The sequence below is a fragment of the Aquila chrysaetos genome, chromosome 10, assembly GCF_900496995.4.
Source record: "Aquila chrysaetos chrysaetos chromosome 10, bAquChr1.4, whole genome shotgun sequence".
Taxonomy (NCBI): Eukaryota; Metazoa; Chordata; class Aves; order Accipitriformes; family Accipitridae; genus Aquila; species Aquila chrysaetos.
The window spans coordinates 41,120,710-41,128,828 of record NC_044013.1 but is presented as its reverse complement, the minus strand read 5'-3'; the positions used below and the strand labels follow the sequence as shown (position 1 = coordinate 41,128,828).

Genomic DNA, 8,119 nt, shown 5'->3' with positions numbered 1-8,119 from the left:
CCTGTCACAAACGGCGTTCGACCTGCGAGGCGGGAGGCTGAGGTAGGGGAGCCGGGGGAACGTTAGAGGCTTGGCCCCCGGCGGCGGAGGGAGCAGGGCGCGGGGGTTCCTCGGGCTTTTCCCCTCCCGTGAGGCGATCGCTGCCGCCCCGCTTTCTCGCTGAGGGAGCGGCGGGACGCGGTGACAGGAACCCTCGGCCCGGATAGGCGCCGTGTCCGTGGTGCCTCAGAGCGGTTTGCGAGCGGCTCCCGGTGAGGTGAAATTGGCGGGAAGGAGGAGGTGGGTGAAGGGCGAGCGGGTGGGGTTAAACCCCAAAGCGTTGGCGGGATGAAAACCCGTCGCTGTCTCGAGTGGGACAGGGCCGGAGCGTATTCGGGGGCCCGTGTGAGGAAGGGGCCTCGGCGCAGGTTTTGCTGCGGACCGACGGGGAGGGTAAGCTGACAAAAACGCATCGAACGCCCGCGCCTTCAGACGCAGCCCAAACATCAAAGGGCAGCCTCAAGATTTCCCTGCCCTGATTACAGGCCAGGTAAGGAAGGCTTTAATTGCACTTACGGTCTCTTAACTTCAGGCTGTTGGCTTCTGCAGCACCCTAGTGCAACCAGCTAGAAATCCTGCGGCTGCTTAATTTAGGCAGCCAAAAAAACCCCCATAGCCTTTCTTGAACTAATAAATAATACAGCTGATCTGTTCATTCTTGTTATTTATGTACATAGATACTAAAGTCCTCACAAGAAAATGCAGGGGAGGCAATTAGGGAGCAGGATTTTTTTTTTCTTGTTTCTGCATAAAAACCATCTTTAGTGGAGGAGTTAATTTACTCAAACTCATCATGCAGCATCTCTAACGGAAACATTGTGCAGAGCCACATCGCTGTACAGTTTGCAGTTTGTGTACTTCCATGCTTTTCTTCTTCAGCAAAAAAGCAAGCTGGCATTTTGCAACAAGGGATAGTTTCTCACATTAAAGCGTCGTGAGCACACCGAACTGCGACCAGCATAGGTTGTCTTCGCAGGGTCCATTCAGCGTGCGGGCTCCTGTGTCACTTCTGCCCCTCCGCTCCCAGAGCGTGGTTGGATCACATCGACGAAATGGCAACGCCCCAAGTTTTGTATTCTCAGGGTGCACATTGATAAACTACGTATGAAAAGCACCATGACATTTCATGTAATTTTTACCCACGGGAAGGGTTTTATTTTTAAGTTGCTAGAACATGCAGCTTGCTTGTTATCTACAAAACAGTGAAAAGACAGACGGCCCCTTCATTTGCATACCCCTCTTTTGCCTGGAAGACATACCTGTTCTTTAGGACATAGTGGCTTTGAAATAGGATCCTGAGATCTTTGTTGTAACATTCGACTTCAAAAGAGACACTACTGGGCTGGAAAGGAAGGCATGGTAGTGAGTTGATCCTTAAAAATAATGAAATTTGGTAAGAAGCTACTAATGTTTAACAAACAAGGTTAAGTGCAATCAGCTCTGCTCTCCCACCATATTTTTTCTATCCTGCAGCCCTACAAAAAGGTCATTCCGTGGAATTATGGCAGCAAAGACAAAACAATTTACGTTTTCCCAGTCCTCTGCTTTGCTGTTGTTATTGAAGTCAGTGGCATGCAACTAGTCTTACTAGTTGAAATATGTTTAACTTTTACTAACTATGTAACAGCTAAATCAAAGTTTCTGATTTTTTAGAATATGTCTTTGTTCTGTACAAGCTTACTCATCTAAATACACCCCAAAGTGAAATGAAATGCAGCGTTCGTGTTCCTACCAACCACTGAGCTAACAGCTATTGAGGTGCGTGTGGAGAAAAGTCTCTACAGCAGTATCATAGCATTAACTTCTCTCACATCTTTTCAAACTCATTACAGCGCCGTTTGCTCGTACAGACTCTGTGATCAAAGAATGCTTGCTTGTGTTTCTTGGTTCTTTCAGAGGCATGGTTAATTATCTGTATCTATTCATAGTCTAAACATTCAGCATTAATAACTATGCTGGTTGCTTCAGGGCAGAGCTTGCTGCATTTGTTATTGACAATAAGCAATGAGAATTAATTGTCTCTCATTAATTCAGTGGTGAACAACTTACTTCATACGGCTTTAAAAGCAAGAGACGGCCTCACGATGCGGTGTTGTGCCGTTGTTGAGAGAAGCAGGTTGTTGTCGCTCTCGTCGTTACTTGTGCACCACAGTCCCCTTGGTTTGCTGTCTCTGTTGTTGCAAACCGCAGCTCCAGCCCTGGAATTGGTACCCGCCAGCCTGCTGCCTCCGCGGAGCTACCAGGGCTCTGAACAGACACAGCAGAACTCCCACGTAATTTTTTCCTTCACAAAATGGAGTTGGCATCTCGATAGTTTGCTGCTTGTCCAGACACAACTCTGCTTTGTCACACCCAATTAATGCCTTAATTCTGAATCACACTGATAGACTTGTGCTTACAGGCAGAACTCATCGCAGGTCTTGTGCTTCAAATATTTCAAAAATTAATATCCATGAGTAATTTTGCATAAATGAGTAGTGCCATTCAGTTCATGATAGAGGCCCTTCTTCCCTAGGCAAGGCTAGGAAGCGTTTTAAAATAAATACATACACCAGTTACCAGAAAACTCTGCTGTAAACTGTGACATCTGTTTACAAGACATTGTTGCCAATTAATTACATTTGTCCCCAGGATAATACAGGCTGTTTTTCTTTAAATCTGAAGACTATATGGCTATAACTTGGAAGTAAACAAGCATGAAATCAGCATGGCCACAGCCTATAATCCTCAGACTTCCCCTTTCCATTGCCCAGCGGCTAAGAGAACCTCATAAATTTAAGAATATTCCACAGCATGTCTGTCTTAAGGAATCTGATTTAGAGGCTTTATGTCCATAGGTTTTATGATTCATCACCTTTGAGAGACAAGGAGAAATATGAAATATGGCCCATGTGCACTGCTGTAACTCCACTAACATCAGACATCTATCTAATCAACTACCATTTGTATTCTACTTCTTAAGTATTTATATCTCCCATTATTGAGCTCCTCACAATTGTTAAATGTGTTTCTTTTCTCAACAACTTAATGAGGTCAGGAAGAACTGTCGTAGTTAAGAAAGTGAACAAGCGGGCGTTCTGCTCTGGGCTTGCAGGAAGACTGTGATAGAGAAACTGAGCACATCTCTTATCAATACTCTGCCGGTACCCTGACCCACTGCATCATGCTTCTTTCCACTTGCACACTGTTTGTTTGCTAATAAGAATTAATACAGAATGTTCCTACTTGAAGACATCTCAGCTGTCAAAATACAGTACTAAATGAGCTGCTGTTTAAAATAATTTTATAGACAAGTAGGTGGGCCTTGAGTACTTTCAAAGTAGAGCTGAAGACCGTATTTTACAGCGTTCCTGAAGATGAGCTGTCACAACATGTTGGTATGCAGGTTGGGGGTGAATTAGTTTTGGACCTTTGTATTTTCTTCTAAAAGGCTGTGCTGCTCATTATCTGCACCACAGATTCCAACAACTGCTTTATGAATTCATCTGCAGTTGAGTTTTATCCTTCAGAGCATCACACTTTATCTAGGGTCTTCATTTATATTCATCACTGAGGATGAAAATAAAATTTAGCTTTAATTCAAGGGCTAATTTAGATTTCAGTGTATGATTAACATTCCACATGCAATTACTGCCATCAAAGTCAAACCTATGCATAAATCTTTGCAGGACTGGGGCCAAAACATTTTTAAGTATCCACTTATTCAATACATTTTATATAAAGAATTATTCTTATCTATTATTTATGGAAGGGCCTTAACTAGGTAAATCTTGACACAGCTAAGTCTCTCTAAGTAAGTACTCATTTTCTTATTTTTCATCTGGCTTCTACTCTATGCATTGTTATCTAATTCTTCCAGCAGTTGGGTATGAACACAGTTCACTAACTGCAAATACAATATTACTCTTCTGCATGAGTGTTTATAGGAGCAACAGGAGCATTCAGCAAACAATCTCAAAAACTAAGTTTTCAGGAAAATGTGTAACGACTCCAACAGGTAACAGGACTGACTGTATAATTTGGTAAAACAAACCATTAAAAAAATAATCAACGCTAAATCATAAAAAGCTATACTAAGTTACAAATTATTGCAATACATACAAGAAAAATACTAATTTTTCCAATAAAACACCATCATTCAGCTGCAGCAAACAAAATTCAACTAGTCCACTTAAGACAGAGTGGAATCACCAAAACTTTAATACTATATTTTTTGCATGCAATATATGCATAATTAAACAGTTAAAAAACATATACAAGTGTAGTATACATAACATAAACGCAGTCTTGCTGTGGATTGTATCTATCAGTATATTCACAATACCAGTCATAACATTTGCTAGCAAGAAAAAAAGTAATTGATTTTTGTTAATAGCACTAATCAGGCAAATGTGTGACAGCTTGCCTTCCCTTCGCATAGGCATGGCCTCCGTTTCATGCTTTTTACTGGCATTAGGGGGCTTTACAACGTTCCAGCAACAGGGCACACTGGACCCCTTCACAAGAAGCTTTGTGAACACCAACGTGAGATCACTCACTACAAAACAGATAAAGAAAGTCAGACAGTGAGCAACCACCCATATGCAGTAGGATAGATTAGCCATCCGGCGGGACACAGGGTCTGCATATGCTTGCGACACATGAAGAAATACGAAAAGCACGAGAACTGTCAGCAGTAAGAAACACACTGCTTCAATCCAGCCTTTGACTGAGTTTCTGCACTTCAGCAGCCAGAGTCCCACTTGGACGCTCGCCATATATATGGCTAGATATCCAAAAAGAGAGAGCAGTCCTTCCCTGTTGGCATTTAAAACGCCAACCCTGGTATCTCTGCCATCGCTCCCATGCAAGATAAATGTCTTCAGAGAGGTAGTGTTAAGAATAAGCTGATAAAGTACAGCAAGATTTATAGCAACAATCCAAGAATTATTTTTTGGAAATATGGCTAAAAGTAGAGATGCTGCAAGCCTCACAAATGCTAAGGTAAAGAAAAAATTCCAGTGCACTCCGTACTCTGAAGTATGTTCATGATACTCTATAGATTTAACACTAAGCAGTCGTCCAATGCCAAGAACAATCAACGGCCAAACGGAAAAGAACTGTCTGGCCAGACTGGAAAATTTTGGTTGTGTCACGTAAGACTTTTGTCTTACTTCAGGACAGACGACAGCATTACCAAAAATAAAAGCTCCGACCCCCAAATCCATAACTCCTGTTCCGTAGGTCTCGGCTTTGGCGTATCGCCTTGGATACTGCGGGAAATCCACTGCTAAAATGCTGATTGATGTCAACACATTGACATAAACGCGAAACACAGTTATTGCTGGAATGTATTCTGGATCCAAGTACGTCTTCTGGAAGTCTTTTACAATTTGCCTAAAAGGCACTCTGGTCTCCTGTTTTCTTTGGCTGTATATTTTAGAAAATATTCCGGCACAGAAGGCTGCAATGATAGGTGGCACGAAAAAGATGACTGGAGACAAGACTGTACAGGAGAACAGGAGGGGAGATACTAGCACAAGGAAGTCTAGCAGCAGGCTGTATTTCCTCGAACTTAAAGGTTTCCCATAGTGCAGGTAATATAAAATCAAGAGGAGTCCTCTGCAAAGCAGGCAGAGTGGAGCTAGAGACAAGCCTACTGAAATTTCCAGCAAACTAGTTCCATTTAAGTTGCTGATAAAGGCTTCTTTCAGATGTTTTTGTGACATTCTTCTTTCTTCCTCTGAAAACACAAACGTGAACTTGAGTTAGTTGTGTAAAACGGGTCTTAGAACTTCATCAAAAATGAATCTAATGTACCAGTTCATTAAAACATACATTGATTTCAGAAGTCATCTGTTTTTCAGTTACCCTTCAATTTAAAGGATACAGAAGAACAACCCCAGTGCTGCAAATGCCGCAAGGCACGGACACTCGGCTGCGGCCTGGGAAACTGAGCAGAGGCACCGGCACTTGCAAGGCCTGACCGAGTTCCAGAATTACAAATCTTGCTGAGTTCCAACGAGATTCTTAACGTATTTTTGCTGAAGATCTCTAAATACCCAACGCTCTGTTGGATGTTCACATTGTGAATAATCTTACTGTACATCCTGCTCTGTAGAATATACTTAGTCATATTCTCTATAGCGTAAATGAAACAGATACGTAAAAATGCGACCCTAATGAAGTTTCTGTTGCCTGGTCAGCAGAGAGCGTGCAATGAAACCAGCAGCTAAAAACCCCACTCCCAACTGACGTGCCTTTTTAAAAAAAGTCCCAGACCCACAGCGATCCTACCCCAGCCAGGCTCCTCTGCCTTGTGGGACCTGTTTCAAGAGAATATACGTTAAATATAAAAAGCATTAATTAGCAAGTCAAAAATTGCTCTTTTGTTTGTTTAACCCGCAGCGTGGGTTGCAACAAAGATTTTGTTAGCTGACCGCCCTCGCCCGCACGACCTGGACAGCCGTTTCCTCGTGCAGGGGCGGGGGGGAGAGCTTACCGCTGTCGGGAGAGCTTACCGCTGTCGGGAGAGTCTTTGCCGCTGTCGGGGCCCCGGCACTGCGGCAGCCGGAGGCGAACGGGCGCCGGGGGGGGGACAAGCCCGCATTTCAAGGTTGCCGTCCCCCGCAGAGGCCGAGATGCCGGCGGGGCGAGGAAAACAAGCCCCGGAGGACCCCGGTGTAACTTAAATCTCTCGCCCTCGGCGTCCCAGGCCCCTTCCCCGCCGCAGGGCGCTCTGGTTTTAGCCGAGCCCCGGGCCGGGCCGCCCGGCCGCGACTTTGGCAGCGCTTCCCGGGCTCGTCCCGCCGGCAAGTAAACGCCGGCCGCGCTCCCCGCCCGCACTTTCGCCAGCGGGAAGCAGCCTGCTCTTCCGCAGCTCCCGATTCACCGCCGGCCATTGCCGCCGCCGGTAGCCCCCGCCCCGGCTCCGCCTCCTCCGGCGGCCGCGCCGAGCTGCCCTCCGCCTCGGCCCGCGGTGAGTGTGCCCTGCCCGGGGACAGCGCGGAGATGGCCGCGGCCCTGAGCGGAGCCGCCGCCGGGCGCTGCCCGGAGCCCGCCCGCCGTTAACCCCCGGGGAGGGTCCTGGACCGGAGCGGCCGCGACTCGGCTCTGCGAGGGAGGGGGGGGGGGGGGGACGGGACCCGTACCGCAGAACGCGGGGTCTTGCAGTGGCCCGGTGGCGAGGTCCTGGGGGGGGGACACGGGGACAAACACGACGGGCCGGTTGGGAGCGACCTTGGGGGCGCGGGCAACGTCGGATTCTGCCCCGGCAAAGGGCGGAGGAGAGGCTGCATCTGCAGGGAGCTGCGGTTGGTAGGCTGTGTCCTTGGGGAACTGGGACAAAGAACGGCTCTGCCAGCTGTAGGCAACACCTCTCCTAGGAAAGGGTAATAGCGTAACGAGATTGGAAACCCTTCAAAGGCAGGGAGGTGATGATGGTTGTGTGCACCGCGAGCTCTACGCACTTCAGGGATCAAAGTAGTCTCTAAGGGGTGTTTTCGTGCCAGGCAAGGATGGAATAAGAATAGAATAGGAATGGAATAGAACGGAATGGAAGTAATGGCAGTTTCAGCTGCTGGAAGAAGACAGAATTCTTCCTGGCTCTGTGACTGGAATCTCTGTGTTTATCACAGAAATGCAGAGGGTGAGCTTGACTCACCTTGGGTTGGCTCCCACAGATTTTTAGAAGGAACAGGAAGAGGACAGCAAGCAAGCCTATCTTGTTTCTGGTGCAATACAAAACTTCTCCGAGTCATTCCTCTTCCAAAAGCACTAGCTTCTCTGGTGCCATCAGACCCACAAATCTGCCCTATTTGCCCTAACAGGAGAAATTGAACAAAACCAAAGTTGCAATTTCTTGCCAAGAAACGTCACTTTATTAATTCAAGAGAAACAAAGCATTTTATTCCTGCAGTAAGGCAAGATATATAATTCCCTCCAAATAAGCTGTATTTGCAGGGGCAGACAGAATGTATGACTATTACTCTGTTAGTGCAGGTAGGCTTTCTAGCTCCAGCATTACTTGGGATTGGTGTCTGAAGCATTTGGGCTCTGCTTGTGGAACCCTCCGGAGAATGACATGTCCAGAATTATTTTG

The 8,119-nt window shown here is 46.2% G+C and overlaps 1 protein-coding gene across 2 annotated transcripts; it reads right to left on the bottom strand.

Annotated features, from left to right (window-relative positions):
* Positions 1–1,168: 1,168 nt before the first annotated feature.
* PIGW (phosphatidylinositol glycan anchor biosynthesis class W) lies at positions 1,169–6,900 on the bottom strand. 2 transcript variants are annotated; one of them, XM_030028949.2, is made up of 2 exons: positions 6,540–6,900; positions 1,169–5,761 (listed from the first exon to the last, which is right to left on the bottom strand). In XM_030028949.2, the coding sequence occupies exon 2, from the start codon at positions 5,745–5,747 to the stop codon at positions 4,227–4,229; it is 1,521 nt and encodes a 506-aa protein (XP_029884809.1). In that variant the 5' UTR covers positions 5,748–5,761; positions 6,540–6,900; the 3' UTR covers positions 1,169–4,226. The 2 variants fall into 2 exon arrangements, with proteins under 2 accessions (XP_029884809.1, XP_029884807.1); XM_030028947.1 differs by having other exon boundaries at positions 6,521–6,658.
* Positions 6,901–8,119: the final 1,219 nt, after the last annotated feature.

Coding starts and splice junctions, on each gene's coding strand:
- PIGW (XM_030028949.2), bottom strand. CDS start 5,747: ATGTCACAAAAACATCTGAAAGAAGCCTTTATCAGCAACTTAAATGGA.